The sequence below is a fragment of the Struthio camelus genome, chromosome 28 (genome assembly GCF_040807025.1).
Source record: "Struthio camelus isolate bStrCam1 chromosome 28, bStrCam1.hap1, whole genome shotgun sequence".
Classification (NCBI taxonomy): Eukaryota; Metazoa; Chordata; class Aves; order Struthioniformes; family Struthionidae; genus Struthio; species Struthio camelus.
The window spans coordinates 1,030,638-1,046,607 of NC_090969.1; the positions used below are offsets into that span (position 1 = coordinate 1,030,638).

The 15,970-nt window shown below is 72.1% G+C and overlaps 1 protein-coding gene across 5 annotated transcripts; it reads left to right on the top strand.

The window, feature by feature from the left end:
- The first annotated feature begins 437 nt into the window (after nt 1–437).
- Nucleotides 438–14,524, top strand: ADCY6 (adenylate cyclase 6). 5 transcript variants are annotated; one of them, XM_068921238.1, is made up of 22 exons: nt 438–599; nt 2,142–2,976; nt 4,886–5,035; nt 5,114–5,235; nt 5,327–5,438; nt 5,515–5,642; nt 7,130–7,288; nt 7,395–7,536; nt 7,616–7,744; nt 8,222–8,247; nt 8,351–8,498; nt 8,843–8,940; nt 9,037–9,124; nt 9,205–9,321; nt 9,409–9,567; nt 10,343–10,518; nt 10,597–10,626; nt 10,746–10,875; nt 10,987–11,250; nt 12,125–12,329; nt 13,847–13,971; nt 14,061–14,524. In XM_068921238.1, the coding sequence occupies exons 2-22, from the start codon at nt 2,143–2,145 to the stop codon at nt 14,187–14,189; spliced, it is 3,471 nt and encodes a 1,156-aa protein (XP_068777339.1). In that variant the 5' UTR covers nt 438–599; nt 2,142; the 3' UTR covers nt 14,190–14,524. The 5 variants fall into 5 exon arrangements, with proteins under 5 accessions (XP_068777339.1, XP_068777335.1, XP_068777338.1 ...); XM_068921234.1 differs by lacking the exon at nt 438–599 and adding an exon at nt 1,471–1,599; XM_068921237.1 differs by lacking the exon at nt 438–599 and adding an exon at nt 1,471–1,599 and having other exon boundaries at nt 7,184–7,288.
- The last annotated feature ends 1,446 nt before the right edge of the window (nt 14,525–15,970 follow it).

Sequence of the window (15,970 nt, forward strand, 5' to 3'; positions counted from 1 at the left end):
GCCCCACCAGGGCCAGGATCCAGCCTGGGAAGCCTCAGCAGGGCCAAGATCCAGCATGGGGATCCCCAGCAGGGCCGGGATCCAGCCCGGGACAGGGCACGAGGGCCAGCAGGGCCCAGCAGCGCCCTCTTGCCCGGCCGCCCCGTGCCTCAGTTTCCCTCTCCGCAGCAGGCGCCGCGGCCGCCGCGCGGTGCCGCCTCCTGGTTAATGTGTGCCGGGGCCTCGCGGCCCGGGGCCGGACCCAGGAGGGAAACGCGCCTGTAATAATTAATCCAGGGAGCTCTGGACTCGGCTGATAAGGCGGGGAGCGGGGCCGGGGCTGGCGCCTTCGGGGCCGTGCGCGGGAGCCCGGCAGGGACGGGCGACGCGGCGGCCTCCAGGTCCCCGCCGGGCGCGTCCCACGCCCTGCCGGCACCCGGAGCCACGCGCCGCCCCGGCCCTCGTCCTGCCCCGGGGCCAACTGGGCGTTCGGGCAGGGGGAAGCGCCGGCCGCCCGGGGGGCTCCCGGCACCCGCGGGTGCCCGGCCCTGGCTGCACCCTGCAGCCCCCCCTGGGCCCGGCGGGGACTTCCCGCACTGGGGACACGGCGGCAGTCGCTGGTAATTAATCATTAATCTCGTCTCCCCGGAGGACGTGGCCTGCATTCCTGCTGCCAGCCGGTGCCGCGCAGGGCCGGGCGCTGCGGCTCCCTCCGCGCGGGGGCCCGGCGGGCTGGCGCCCGGGCCGGGGGGTGCCCCTGGGCTGGGGGGGGGTGCCCCTGAGCCGTGGGGTGTCCCCAGACCGTGGGGTGCCCCGGGCCGTGGGGTGCAAGGCTGGGGCCTGGGTGGGAGCCTCGGCTGGGGAGACCCTGCGTGTTGCACCCATGTGTGTGCTGCTGGGGGGGGGGGTGAGTGTGCAAGGAGGGGGGTGCGCGCCGCAGGAGTGGGCAGGTGTGCACGCGTGGGGGGGGTTGCACGCGCGTGTGCGCGCACACGCGCGTGTTCGGGCAGGTGCAAAAGCGGGTGTATGGGCGTGCGGGGGGGGGGGGCTGCGCGTGCCAGCAGCCCCCTCTCCCCCCCCCCCAACACCGGCCACCCTGTGCGCCCGTGCACGCGCCTGGGCCAGCGCGCTGCGCTGAGCGCCAGGCTGCTTGCGCGCGTGCACGCGCAAAGGCGGGGTGCGCGCGCGCGCGCACACGGAGGGGGAGCGCGTGCAAGGGGCGCGCGCGCGGGTGTGCAAGGGCTGCGCGTGTGCCGGCCGCGGGGGGGGGGGGCGCGCGCGCGCGCGCGCGCGCCGGTGCGCAGTGCCCGGTGCTGCCGGTGCGCCCTTACTCGCCCGCCCGGCCCCGCGCGCGCCCGCCCGCTCGCCCGCCGCCCCCGCGCGCGCGCGCGCGCGCGCCGCCCCCGCCTCCCCCGCCCGCACCGGGCCGCACCGGGCCGCCGCCGCCTGCGCCTTTAAGGCCGCCGGCCGGGAGCGGATCCGGGCGGGAGGGCGGTTACCGGGCCGGGGCGGGCCGGGACCGGGGGCCCGGCCGGGGCGCGCGGGATGGAGCGGCGGGGGCGCGGCGCGGCCGCCGTGTAGCAGCGGGCGGCGGGGCCGGAGCCGGAGCCGGAGCCGGAGGTGAGCGGGGCGGCGGCGGCGGCTGCCCGGGGCCGGCGCTTTCCCAGGCCCCGCGGCGGCGGAGCGGAGCGGAGCGGGCGGCGGCGGTGGGTGCACGGGCAGGGCCCGGCGGGGCTCCGCCGCTCCGGGTCGCCTTCGCTCGCCGCCCGGTTGCCACGTCCCGGCCGGGCCGCGGGTGCCCCGGTGGCCCCGGGGCCGCGGCAGCTCGGCGGAGCCCCTTGGCCGCCGTTCAAGGCAAACAGAGCCGGGAAGCCGGAGGCTGTTGCAGTGGGGCGGCGCGGCGCCCGGCCGGCCGAGGCCGCGGCGGCGAGGTGTCACCCGTGGGCTCGGGCCGTGGGGCGGCGGGCAGAGCCGCGGCGCAGGTGTCCGCGGGGCTGGGCGCCCGCTGCCCCGTGCCGCGCTGGCTTCGGGGTCCGCACGCCTGCCCCGGGGGGCTGCCACCCTCCTGCGGCACCGCCGGCGTGCAGCCCCCGGCGCCGTTTTGCAGCCAGCGGAGCCCCCCAGCTCAGGTCCCCCCCCCCCTTCCCCTCGCCTGCCCGCAGCATGTCGTGGTTCAGCGGCATCCTGGTGCCCAAGGTGGACGAGCGGAAGACGGCATGGGGCGAGCGCAACGGCAAGAAGGGCCAGCGCCCGCGCGCCGCCCTCTGCGGACCCCGCTACATGAGCTGCCTGCAGGACCCTGAGATGGAGCGGCCCGGGGGGCCGGCCCGGACCGCCCCGGCGCTGCGCTGCACCTGGCAGGAGGACCACTACGGCAAGAAAGGGGCGGCCGGCGAGCTGGGGCTCAAGTCGGTGGACGTGGGCTTCGAGGACGGCGAGGCCAAGGGGCCGAAGGAGCCCGGGCAGCGGCTGTCGGCCGGCGAGTGCTGGCGGCGCGTCCTGCAGGTCTTCCGCTCCAAGCGCTTCCAGTCGGCCAAGCTGGAGCGGCTCTACCAGCGCTACTTCTTCCAGATGAACCAGAGCAGCCTCACGGTGCTCATGGGCGTCCTGGTGCTGGTGTGCGGGGTGATGCTGCTCTTCCAGTGCCTGCCCGGCTCGCCGCCGGTGCCCGCGGCCGCCGCGCTGGCCGGCGCCACGGCCCTCTTCCTGCTGCTCATGGTGCTGTGCAGCCGCAGCGCCTTCCCCCAGGACTACATGTGGGTGGTGAGCTACGTGGTGCTGGGGCTGCTGGCCGGGGTGCAGGCGCTGGGCACCCTGGCCGCGGCCCCCCGCAGCGCCTCCGAGGGCGTCTGGTGGAGCGTCTTCTTCATCTACATCACCTACACGCTGCTGCCCGTGCGCATGCGGGCCGCCGTGCTGGCCGGCGCCCTGCTCTCCGCCCTGCACCTGGGCATCTCCTGGCACCGCAACGCCGCCGACCCCTTCCTCTGGAAGCAGGTAGAGGTGGGGCGCGGGGGTCCCGCCGCGGCGGCCGCCCGCCCCGCCGCTCCCGCGCCGGCAGCTCCCCGCAGCTGCAGAGATTTGCAGAATCCTCGTTGCGGCCAAAATTTTTGCCTCTAGAAACTTCTGGAGGCCGGAAGGGTTCCTGCCTTGGAGCCGGCGTGAGGGGGGGTCCCGTGGGCGCTGCGGCTCCCCCAACCCCCAGCCTGGGGAAGGGGGGGGGTAAAGGGGCCCCTTGTCTGGGCCAGGGGCTGCGCACAAGCCCTGCATTGTGGGCCGGCGCGGGGGCGCCCACAAAGCCCCCGTTGTGGGGCTGGCGGAAACCCCCGGGCAGGGCAGCGGGGCCGGGACCCGGTGGCAGCCCCCCCCCAGCCCCGGTGCCGCCTGGGTGCCCGGGGCCGTGGGTGCTCCCGGGGCCGTGGCAGGGTGCTGAGCGGATGGGGCCGTGCACCGGGGCTGGCGCGCAGCCGTCTTGCACGCGTGCGTGTGTGTGTGTGCAAAGGGCGGCCGGAGGTCTGCACCGGGGCGGCCGTTCCCAGGCTCCGGCACGGCCGCTGCGGGCAGCCCTGGCGGCGGCGGCGTCACCCTCGCCCTGGCTGGCCGCGGCCGGGGGCCACGTGCTGGCCCCTCGGGGCACCGCGCGAGGAAGCTCGCCGCCGGAGGGGGAGGCGCGCGGGGCCCCGGGCGAAGCCCCCCGGCAGCGGGATGTCCCGCCCGGGGCCAGCCGCGGTCCGGGGTGCGATATGGCGCTGGGACGGGGCGGGGGGGGGGGTGGTTTTGGCTCCCCACCCTGCCGGATCCCGGCTATAAATAGCCCTGGCCCCGGTCCCGGGGGACGGGGGACGTGGAGGGGGGAAACCGCAGCGCTCCCGCTGCAGCCATCTCCGCTTCCCGGCCCTCCCCCGGCTTCCTCCGCTTCCCCAGGGCCCCCGAGGGCCTGGCCCGGCGCCCCGGCCCCCCCCCCGGCTCCTCGTCCCCGTGCCCGCAGCGTCCCCCTGCCCCAGGTCTCTGTGCCCTCCGATGTCCCCTATGTCCCCGTGCCCTTCTACGTCCCTATGTGCCTCTGTTGTGCGTCCCCAGGTTCCTGTGACCCCCTATGTCCCCCTGCCCTGGGTCCCTGTGCCCTTCTATGTCCCCCTGTCCTATGTCCCCAGGTCCCCATGCCCCCCAGTGTCCCCCTGCCTGGGTCCCCAGGTTCCTGTGACCCCCTATGTCCCCCTGCCCTGGGTCTCCATGCCCTTCCATGTCCCCCTGTCCTGTGTCCTCAGGTCCCCATGCCCCCCAGTGTCCCCCTGCCTGGGTCCCCAGGTTCCTGTGACCCCCTATGTCCCCCTGCCCTGGGTCTCCATGCCCTTCCATGTCCCCCTGTCCTGTGTCCCCAGGTCCCCATGCCCCCCAGTGTCCCCCTGCCTGAGTCCCCAGGTTCCTGTGACCCTCTATGTCCCCCTGTCCTGAGTCCCCGTGCCCTCCTATGTCCCCCTGTCCTGTGTCCCCAGGCCCATGTGCCCTGCAATGTCCCCCTGCCCTTGATCCCCAGGTCCCCATGCTCCCTGCATCCCCCTGCCCTGGGTCCCTGTGTCCTGGTGCCCCTCTATGTCCCCCTCTCCTGGGTCCCTGTGCCCTTTATGTTCCCCTATGTCCCCCGGTCCCCCTGCCCTGGGTCCCTGCACCCACTGCCCCACATCCCCTACCCCATGTGGTGCAGAGCAGGGGGGCGCCCCGTGGCTGAGCCGGGGGTCCGGAGGAGGCTGCAGGGGCACAGGGACCAGGCCAGGGGGGTGGACACCCCAGGGACCAGGCCAGGGGGATGGACATCCCAGGGTCCGGGCCAGGGGGATGGGCACCCCAGGGTCCGGCCCGTCGGGGCCCCCCCCGGGCACCGGGCTGAGCCTGCCTCCGCCGGCAGCTCAGCGCCAACGCTCTGATCTTCCTGTGCACCAACGTGGTGGGGGTCTGCACCCACTACCCGGCCGAGGTGTCGCAGCGCCAGGCCTTCCAGGAGACCCGCGGCTACATCCAGGCGCGCCTGCACCTGCAGCGGGAGAACCGGCAGCAGGTGAGCCGGGGGCCGGTGCGGCGGGGGCGGCCGGTGCGCCGCGGACCCCGCCGCTCACGGGGCCGTGCCGGGCTGCAGGAGCGCCTGCTGCTCTCCGTCCTGCCCCAGCACGTGGCCATGGAGATGAAGGAGGACATCAACACCAAGAAGGAGGACATGATGTTCCACAAGATCTACATCCAGAAGCATGACAACGTCAGGTATGGCGTGGCTGGCTGCCTAGGGGGGTGAGGAGGGGTGAGGGTTGTGGGCAATGTCCCCCCCCCCATCCCGTGCTCTCCGTCCCGGCAGCATCCTCTTCGCGGACATCGAGGGCTTCACCAGCCTGGCCTCGCAGTGCACGGCCCAGGAGCTGGTGATGACGCTCAACGAGCTCTTCGCCCGCTTCGACAAGCTGGCGGCGGTGAGCGGCTGGGGCCGGGGGGGCTGGCGGGGCGGCCCTGGGCTCCCCTGACCTGCCCGTCCCCCTCCTCTCCCAGGAGAACCACTGCCTGCGCATCAAGATCCTGGGCGACTGCTACTACTGCGTGTCGGGGCTGCCGGAGGCACGCGGGGACCACGCGCACTGCTGCGTGGAGATGGGGGTCGACATGATCGAGGCCATCTCGTGAGTGGGGCCGGGTGTGCGGGCGTCCCTGGGGCACGGCCCCGGGGCTGCTGCGAGCACGGTTGGGTTGTGTGCAGCCATGGCGCTAGTGCCTGGCCATGGTTGGGTTGTGCGCGTCCCCAGCCCTGGTGCATGGCCACGGTTGGGTTGTGCACGGTTCATGGCCACGGTTGGGTTGTGCGCGTCCCCAGCCCTGGTGCATGGCCGTGGTTGGATTGGGCATGGTCCTGGTTGGGTTGCGTGCATGGCCCCGGTTCACAGCCTTGATTGGGTTGTCCATGGCCCAGCCCTGGTTCATGGCCCCGGTTGGGTTGTGCATGGCCCCAGTGTGCAGCCCCGGTTGGGTTGCGCGCAGCCACGGTGCCAGTGTGCGGCCCCGGTTGGGTTGTGCATGGCCCCAGCCCCGGTTCATGGCCACGGTTGGGTTGTGGATGGCCCTGGTTGGGTTGTGCATGGCTGCGGTTGGGTTGTGCACATCCCCAGCCCCGGGGCATGGCCGCGGTTGGGTTGTGGATGGCCCCGGTTGGGTTGTGCATATCCCCAGCCCTGGTGCACGGCTGCGGTTGGGTTGTGCACATCCCCAGCCCCGGTACATGGCCGCGGTTGGGTTGTGGATGGCCCCGGTTGGCTTGTGCACATCCCCAGCCCCGGTGCATGGCCATGGTTGGGTTGTGCACAGCCGCGGTTGGGTTGTGCACATCTCCAGCCCCGGTGCATGGCTGTGGTTGGGTTATGGATGGCCCCAGTTGGGTTATGCACATCCCCAGCCCCAGTGCATGGCCACGGTTGGGTTGTGCACGGCCGCGGTTGGGTTATGCACATCCCCAGCCCCGGTGCATGGCCGTGGTTGGGTTGTGCACGGCCGCGGTTGGGTTATGCACATCCCCAGCCCCGGTGCATGGCTGTGGTTGGGCTGTGCACGGCCCTGGTTGGATTGTGTGCATGGCCCCGGCCCTGGTTCATGGCCCTGGTTGGGATGTGCATGGCCCATCCCCGGTTCATGGCCACGGTTGGGTTACGCATATCCTTGGTGCATGGCCTAGTTGGGTTGTGCATGGCCCCAGTGCCGGTGCATGGCCCCGATAGGGTTGTGCATGTCCCTGGTGCCTGTGCACAGCTCCAGCTGGGTTGTGCCCATCCCCGGTGAGGCCTTGCACACCCCAGGTGCCCATGCAGGTCCCTGGCTGGATTGTGCGTGTCCCTGGTGCTAATGCAACCCTGGTTGGGCTGTGAATGGTCCTGGTTGGGTTGTGTGCCTCCCCGGAGCCCGTGCATGGCCCCAGCTGGGACGTGCCCGTCCCTGGTGCCAGTGCAACCCTGGTTGGGCCGTGCACGGCCCCGGCTGGGACGTTCCCGTGCCTGGTGCCAGTGCAACCCTGGTTGGGCCGTGCACGGCCCCGGAGCCCGTGCATGGCCCCGGCTGGGATGCGCACGGGGCCGGTGGCTCGCGGCCGGCGGGCTGACGCGGTGCCGGTGCCCCTCCGCAGGCTGGTGCGCGAGGTGACGGGGGTGAACGTGAACATGCGCGTGGGCATCCACAGCGGGCGGGTGCACTGCGGCGTGCTGGGGCTGCGCAAGTGGCAGTTCGACGTCTGGTCCAACGACGTGACTCTGGCCAACCACATGGAGGCGGGCGGCAAGGCCGGGTGAGCGGGGCGACGGCGTGGGGTGGAGGTGGGGGGCTGCATACACGGCGGCGCTGGGGTGGGGTGGGGGGGCTCAGTGCATTTTTTTTTTTTTTCCCCACCCCAGGCGCATCCACATCACGTGGGCGACGCTGCAGTACCTGAACGGCGACTACGAGGTGGAGCCGGGCCACGGCGGCGACCGCAACGCCTACCTCAAGGAGCACAACATCGAGACCTTCCTCATCGTGGGCTGCAGCCAGAAGCGCGTGAGTGCGGGGCAGGAGGGCAGGGGGGGCCGGCGGCGGCGGCGGCGGGGGGGCTGCCCCTCTCACCGTTGCCCCGCAGAAGGAGGAGAAAGCCATCCTGGCCAAGCTGCAGCGGGCGCGCGCCAACTCGGCCGAGGGGCTGGCGCCACGCTGGGTGCCCGAGCGCTCCTTCTCCCGCACCAAGGACTCCAAGGCTTTCCGGCAAATGGTGAGCGATTTTTGGGTTGGGGGCCGGGGGGGGGGGGGGAGGTCACCCAGGGATGGAGGGGAGGGGGTCCTCGGCCCCGTACCGGCCGCGCGCCGCCTTCCCGGCGTGCTTCCCGCGTCTGCTTCCTCCTCCCGGCTGCATCCTTGGGTGGGGGGGGGGTCCCTGGGGATCCCCCCCTCCTCGATCCTCGCTGGCATCGGGGCACCCCACAGCCCCCCCCCCGGCCTCCCTTTGCAGGCTCTCGGGGGAGCCCCTGCCCTTGGGGGCCCCCCTATCCTTGGGGGGCCCTTTGCTGATGCCCCTCCCATCCTCAGCAGCCTTTGGGGACCCCCCCCCCCACATCTCCTCCTGCTCCATTTGCAACCCTTGAGGACCCCCCCATCCTTGTCACTCTTGGGGCACCCCCCCCCTCCATCCTTGCAGGTGTCCCTGACACCCCCCCCCTTCCGCCACCCCGTCTCTCCTCTGTCTTCCCAGGGCATCGATGACTCCAGCAAGGACAAGTGAGTGTCCCCACGCCGGGGACCCCGGGTGAGGTCGCGCCCCGGGGCGCCGCGGCCTGGCCCCCACCCACCGCAGGGAGCCCTCACCCGCCTCTGCCCCCAGCCGCAGCGCCCAGGAGGCCCTGAACCCCGAGGACGAGGTGGACGAGTTCCTGAGCCGGGCCATCGACGCCCGCAGCATCGACCAGCTCCGCAAGGACCACGTCAAGAAGTTCCTGCTCACCTTCCAGACGCCCGAGCTGGAGAAGAAGGTATGGGGCCACCCCCGTGGTCCCCCTCCATCCAATCCTGTCCCCATGGTCCTCTCCATGTCTCTCTGTCCCATCCCATCCCCGTGGTCCCCTCCACCCTGTCCCCGTGGTCCCCTTCAACCCCTTCCATCCTGTACTGTCCATGCGGTCCCCTCCGTCCTGTCTCCCTCCATCCCATCCCCGTGGTTGCCTCCATCCCCATCCATCTCATCTCCATGGTCCCCGTCCATCCCATCCTGCCCCCATGGTTCCCTCCATCCTCCTCTCTCCCCCTCCATCCTGTCCCGTCCCTGTGGTCCCCGTCCATCCCCTCGGTCCCTGCTAACCCCGCTCTGTCCCCGCAGTACTCCAAGAAGGTGGACGACCGTTTCAGCGGCTACGTGGCCTGCACCCTGCTCGTCTTCTGCTTCATCTGCTGCATCCAGCTCGTGGTGTTCCCGCGGTGAGCCCGCCGTGCCCGCGCGGCGCCGGCCGGCCGGCTGTACCCCCGCAGCGCCCGCCAGCCCCCGCCGCGCTCACCGCCCGCCTCTCCCCGCAGCTCCCCGCTGATGCTCGGCGTCTACGTCTGCATCTTCGTCCTCCTGGCCGCCGCGCTCTTCGTCTGCGCTGTCTACTCCTGCGTCGCCGTGAGTAGGGCGGCCGGCCGCCTGGGGACGGGGTGGGGGTGGCGCGCCGCGTAACGGGGGGGCCCTTTCTCGCCCCGCAGCTCTTCCCCGCCGCCCTGCAGCAGCTCTCCCGCAAGATCGTCCAGTCCCGCGCCCACAGCACCGTCATCGGCGTCATCACCATCCTCCTCGTCTTCGTCGCCGCCTTCGCCAACATGGTAGGACCAGGGAGGGGGGGGCGGGTGGCCGCGGCGCCGGGGGCTGGTGGCCCCACTCACCCCTCTGCCCCGTCCCGTCCCCTGCAGTTCGCCTGCAGCCGGGTGGCCCTGCGGGACTGCGCCGCCCGCGAGCTCAACGTCACCCCCGCGGCCGTGGGACCCTGCCAGCTCCGCGCCCTCAACTACTCGCTGGGCGCCGCCGCTGCCCCCTGCCACCGCGACGCCCCGGCCTGCCACTTCCCTGAGGTGAGCGCCGGCGGTGCGCGGGGTCCTGCATGGGTGCAGGTGCCTGGGGGCGCGAGGTCCTGTGTGGGCGCAGCGTGCACGTGCGGGTTCTTGCATGGTTGCAGGGTGCTGGTGTGGGACCCTGCAGGTGCAGGGTCTTGCATGGGTGCAAAGTGCTGGCACAGGGTCCTTCATGGGAGCAGGATCCTGCAGGGGTCCAGGCTCTTGCAGGGGTGCCGGGTCCTGCGTGGCTTCAGGGTGCGGGTGCAGGTTCTTGCATGGATGCAGGGCGCAGGTGTGGGGCCGTGCATGGGTGCCGGCACGGGTCCCCGCAGGTGTGGGGACATGCACGGGTGCTGGTGCGGGTCTGCGCAGGTGCAGGGTCTTGCATGGGTGCAAAGTGCTGGCACAGGGTCCTGCATGGGAGCAGGATCCTGCAGGGGTCCAGGCTCTTGCAGGGGTGCCGGGTCCTGCGTGGCTTCAGGGTGCGGGTGCAGGTTCTTGCATGGATGCAGGGTGCAGGCGCGGGGCCATGCACGGGTGCTGGTGCGGGTCCGCGCAGGTGCAGGGTCTTGCATGGGTGCAAAGTGCTGACACAGGGTCCTGCATGGGAGCAGGATCCTGCAGGGGTCCAGGCTCTTGCAGGGGTGCCGGGTCCTGCGTGGCTTCAGGGTGCGGGTGCAGGTTCTTGCATGGATGCAGGGCGCAGGCGCGGGGCCGTGCACGGGTGCCGGCGCGGGTCCCCGGGGCGCAAGCGTGGCTCGCCGGCGCATCCCCGCCGCCTCTCTCCCGGCAGTACTTCAGCTACAGCGTGGTGCTGAGCCTGCTCGCCTGCTCCGTCTTCCTGCACATCAGCAGCATCGGCAAGCTGCTGCTCATGGTGGCCCTGGGGGCCACCTACCTGCTGCTGGTGGAGGGGCCCCAGGCCGCCCTCTTCGACAACTACGACCTGCTGGTGGTGGCCAACGCGCTGTGAGTGTCCCTGTCCCCCGCCCCTGTCACCTCCGGGGACCCCCCCCGTCCCGCTGACCCCGGCTCTTCTCTCCGCAGGCCGCTTCTCAACGGGACCCAGGGCGAATGGTGAGCGGGGACCTGGGTGCACCGAGGGGGGTGACGCCAGGGCGGCGGGGACCAGGGCTGTCCCGAGGGTCCCCGAGCCCCCCGGCTCAGCGGGACGGCGGGTGCCCTTGTGCCCCCAGCCCGGCGGAGGGGAAGGTGGCGCTGAGATACGTGACCCCCGTCGTCCTGGCCGTCTTCGCGCTGGCGCTGTACCTGCACGCGCAGCAGGTCGAGTCCACCGCCCGCCTGGACTTCCTCTGGAAGCTGCAGGTAGGACGGGGGGGCGATGCCGGAGCAGGCACCGAGCTCGCCGGCGCTCTGCGCCCCGCGGGGGCGCGTGCAGGCGGCCCCCGACGCCCGTCCCTGCCGCCGCCGCCGCAGGCCACGGGCGAGAAGGAGGAGATGGAGGAGCTGCAGGCTTACAACCGGCGGCTGCTGCACAACATCCTGCCCAAGGACGTGGCCGCGCACTTCCTGGCCCGCGAGCGCCGCAACGACGAGCTCTACTACCAGTCGTGCGAGTGCGTGGCCGTCATGTTCGCCTCCATCAGCAACTTCTCCGAGTTCTACATCGAGCTGGAGGCCAACAACGAGGGCGTCGAGTGCCTGCGGCTGCTCAACGAGATCATCGCCGACTTCGACGAGGTGCGGGGTGGGATGCGCGTGGGGGGCCGGAGAGGCGCTGGAGCTGCGCGCACCCCGGCATGGGGGCGCATGGGAGGCCGCGGGATGGGAAGCTCCGTGGTGTGGGGCGCAGGGAAGCCGTGGGATGGGATGCAGGTGGTGCCAGAGGGGCAAGGGAGCGGGGTGCAGCATGGTTCGGGGTGCAGCATGGTTCGGGGTGCACAGGAGGCCACGGGACAGGATGCACCGGGTGCCAGAGCAGCTGCGGAGCTACAGGCACCGTGGATCAAGGGGCAGGGGAGGCCGTGGGATGGGACGCATGGGGTGCACGGTGGGAGGGGGCTCACCAGGGTTTGGGGAGCAGGGGAGGCTGTGGGACGGGACGCATGGGGTGGCGGAGAGGCAGAGGAGCGGGGTGCACGGTGGGAGGGGGTTCACCAGGGTTTGGGGTGCAGGGGAGGCCATGGGATGGGACGCATGGGGTGCACGGTGGGAGGGGGCTCACCAGGGTTTGGGGTGCAGGGGAGGCCATGGGACGGGACGCGTGGGGTGGCGGAGAGGCAGAGGAATGGGGTGCATGGTGGGAGGGGGTTCACCAGGGTTTGGGGTGCAGGGGAGGCCGTGGGACGGGACGCGTGGGGTGGCGGAGAGGCAGAGGAGCGGGGTGCACAGTGGGAGGGGGTTCACCAGGGTTTGGGGTGCAGGGGAGGCCATGGGACAGGACGCGTGGGGTGGCGGAGAGGCAGAGGAGCGGGGTGCACAGTGGGAGGGGGCTCACCAGGGTTTGGGGTGCAGGGGAGGCCGTGGGACGGGACGCGTGGGGTGCACGGTGCCTCGCGCCCCACCGAAGCCCGGGGCCGGGGCGGGTGACGCTGCGGCCGTCCGGCTCCCCCAGATCATCAGCGAGCAGAAGTACCGGCAGCTGGAGAAGATCAAGACGATCGGCAGCACCTACATGGCGGCCTCGGGGCTCAACGACACCACGTACGACCGGGAGGGCCGGAGCCACGTCGCCGCGCTGGCCGACTACGCCATGCACCTCATGGAGCAGATGAAGTACATCAACGAGCACTCCTTCAACAACTTCCAGATGAAGATCGGTGAGCGAGAGCCCGCGGCCCTCGCACGCCCCTTCCCCCTCGCACGCGCTGGCCCTCGCACGCCTCTTTGCACGTGCGCGCCCTTCGTGCATCCTGGCCCTTGCACACCCCTTCCCCTCTTGCCCGCAGGGCCCTTCCGCCCTGCTTTGCGCGTGCTGGCCTTTGCACGCCCCTTCCCCTGCGCAAACCCTGCCCTTGCACGCCCCTTTGCACACCCCGGCCCTTGCACACCCCTTCCCTTCAGCACACGCAGCCCTTGCACGGGCCAGTTCTTGCAAGCCCCTTCCCCTGTGCCCGCTCAGCCCTTGCACACCCTGTCCCACTTGCAAGTGCAGCCTTTGCTTGCACTTTTGCACGCCCTGGCCCTTGCACGCGCCTTCCCCTGTGCACACGCAGCTCTCGCACGCCGCTTTGCACACCCCGGCCCTGGCACGCCCCTTCCCCTGTGCACACGCAGCTCTCGCACGCCGCTTTGCACACCCCGGCCCTGGCACGCCCCTTCCCCTGTGCACACGCAGCTCTCGCACGCCGCTTTGCACACCCCGGCCCTGGCACGCCCCTTCCCCTGTGCACACGCAGCTCTCGCACGCCGCTTTGCACACCCCGGCCCTGGCACGCCCCTTCCCCTGTGCACACGCAGCTCTCGCACGCCGCTTTGCACACCCCGGCCCTGGCACGCCCCTTCCCCTGTGCACACGCAGCTCTCGCACGCCGCTTTGCACACCCCGGCCCTGGCACGCCCCTTCCCCTGTGCACACGCAGCTCTCGCACGCCGCTTTGCACACCCCGGCCCTGGCACGCTCCTTCCCCTGTGCACACGCAGCTCTCGCACGCCGCTTTGCACACCCCGGCCCTGGCACGCCCCTTCCCCTGTGCACACGCAGCTCTCGCACGCCGCTTTGCACACCCCGGCCCTGGCACGCCCCTTCCCCTGTGCACACGCAGCTCTCGCACGCCGCTTTGCACACCCCGGCCCTGGCACGCCCCTTCCCCTGTGCACACGCAGCTCTCGCACGCCGCTTTGCACACCCCGGCCCTGGCACGCCCCTTCCCCTGTGCACACGCAGCTCTCGCACGCCGCTTTGCACACCCCGGCCCTGGCACGCCCCTTCCCCTGTGCACACGCAGCTCTCGCACGCCGCTTTGCACACCCCGGCCCTGGCACGCCCCTTCCCCTGTGCACACGCAGCTCTTGCACACCGCTTTGCACACCCCGGCCCTTGCACGCCCCTTCCCCTGTGCACACGCAGCTCTTGCATGCTGCTTTGCACACCCCGGCCCTTGCACGCTCCTTCCCCTGTGCACACGCAGCTCTTGCACGCCGCTTTGCACACCCCGGCCCTTGCACGCCCCTTCCCCTGCGCAAACCTTGCCCTTGCACACCGCCTCGTGCACGCTGCCTCTTGCACCTTCCTCCCCTGCGCCCGGGCCGCTTTGCCGGCGGGTGGTGTGCGGAGGGGGTGGCGCGACGCCGTGCCCCTCTCCCCCCCACCCCAAACAACCCCCCCCCCCCCCAGGCCTGAACATGGGGCCGGTGGTGGCGGGGGTGATCGGCGCCCGCAAGCCGCAGTACGACATCTGGGGCAACACGGTGAACGTCTCCAGCCGCATGGACAGCACGGGGGTGCCCGACCGCATCCAGGTGAGCGCGTCCCCCCCCCCCTCACCTTGGCTCTTCCCCACCCCTCCCCCCAAAATCCCCCCCCCACTGACCCCCCCACCACCACCCAGGTCACCGCCGACCTCTACCAGGTGCTGGCGGCCAAGGGCTACGCGCTGGAGTGCCGCGGCGTGGTCAAGGTCAAGGGCAAGGGCGAGATGACCACTTACTTCCTCAACGCCGGCCCTGGCCACAGCTAGCGGGGAGGGGGGGGGATTGGGGGGGGGGGTCCGGTTCCCCCCCCCCCCGCCACCACCGCATCCTCGCGGGGCCCAAAAAAAGGGAGAAACGGACCCGAGGGGAGGTGCCGGGACGGGGCCGCGGCGCCCCGGAGCCGTGTCGGGGCGGGGGGGGGGAAGGATGGCAGCTCCCCCCCTCCCCCCCCCCCCGCCTTTTAAATGCAAAAAAATTAACGAAGTGACTTTTTTGTTTTTAGCGGATTGGGGGCGGCGCGGCGCCGCGGGGAGGTGGCGCTCACGGTACTTTTCCTGCGTGTGTACAGATAAATTATATATAAACCTCACTTTCGATAAGAGCTGCGGCGTGGCCTGGCCTGGCGGGGGGGGGGGCTGGGGTCACGGGGTCATGGGGAAGGGGTCACAGGGCTGGGTCAGGGGTCAGCAGTGCTGGGGTCATAGGGCACAGGTGGGGTCAGGGATGGGGTCACAGTGGGGTCAGGGGTCAGAGGGAGGGCTGGGGTCGCAGGTCAGGGGTCAGGGGAGGGCTGGGGTCGCAGGTCAGGGGTCGGGGAGGGCTGGGGTCGCAGGTCAGGGGTCAGAGGGAGGGCTGGGGTCGCAGGTCAGGGGTCGGGGAGGGCTGGGGTCGCAGGTCAGGGGTCAGAGGGAGGGCTGGGGTCGCAGGTCACTGGGGGGGTCAGGGGAGGGCTGGGGTCGCAGGTCAGGGGTCAGGGGGAGGGCTGGGGTCGCAGGTCACTGGGGGGGTCAGAGGGAGGGCTGGGGTCGCAGGTCACTGGGGGGGTCAGGGGTCAGAGGGAGGGCTGGGGTCACAGGTCACTGGGGGGGTCAGAGGGAGGGCTGGGGTCACAGGTCAGGGGTCAGGGGGAGGGCTGGGGTCGCAGGTCACTGGGGGGGTCAGAGGGAGGGCTGGGGTCACGGGTCAGGGGTCAGGGGGAGGGCTGGGGTCGCAGGTCACTGGGGGGGTCAGGGGTCAGGGGGAGGGCTGGGGTCGCAGGTCAGGGGTCGGGGGAGGGCTGGGGTCGCAGGTCACTGGGGGGGTCAGGGGAGGGCTGGGGTCACAGGTCAGGGGTCAGGGGGAGGGCTGGGGTCGCAGGTCACTGGGGGGGTCAGAGGGAGGGCTGGGGTCACAGGTCAGGGGTCAGGGGGAGGGCTGGGGTCGCAGGTCACTGGGGGGTCAGGGGTCAGGGGGAGGGCTGGGGTCGCAGGTCAGGGGTCGGGGGAGGGCTGGGGTCGCAGGTCACTGGGGGGGTCAGGGGAGGGCTGGGGTCACAGGTCAGGGGTCAGGGAGGGCTGGGGTCGCAGGTCACTGGGGGGGTCAGAGGGAGGGCTGGGGTCACAGGTCAGGGGTCAGGGAGGGCTGGGGTCGCAGGTCAGGGGTCAGGGGGAGGGCTGGGGTCGCAGGTCAGGGGTCGGGGGAGGGCTGGGGTCGCAGGTCACTGGGGGGGTCAGGGGAGGGCTGGGGTCACAGGTCAGGGGTCAGGGAGGGCTGGGGTCGCAGGTCAGGGGTCAGGGGGAGGGCTGGGGTCGCAGGTCACTGGGGGGGTCAGGGGTCAGGGGGAGGGCTGGGGTCGCAGGTCACTGGGGGGGTCAGGGGAGGGCTGGGGTCGCAGGTCAGGGGTCAGGGGGAGGGCTGGGGTCGCAGGTCACTGGGGGGTCAGGGGTCAGGGGGAGGGCTGGGGTCATAGGTCACTGGGGGGTCAGGGGAGGGCTGGGGTCGCAGGTCAGGGGTCAGGGAGGGCTGGGGTCGCAGGTCAGGGGTCAGGGGGAGGGCTGGGGTCACAGGT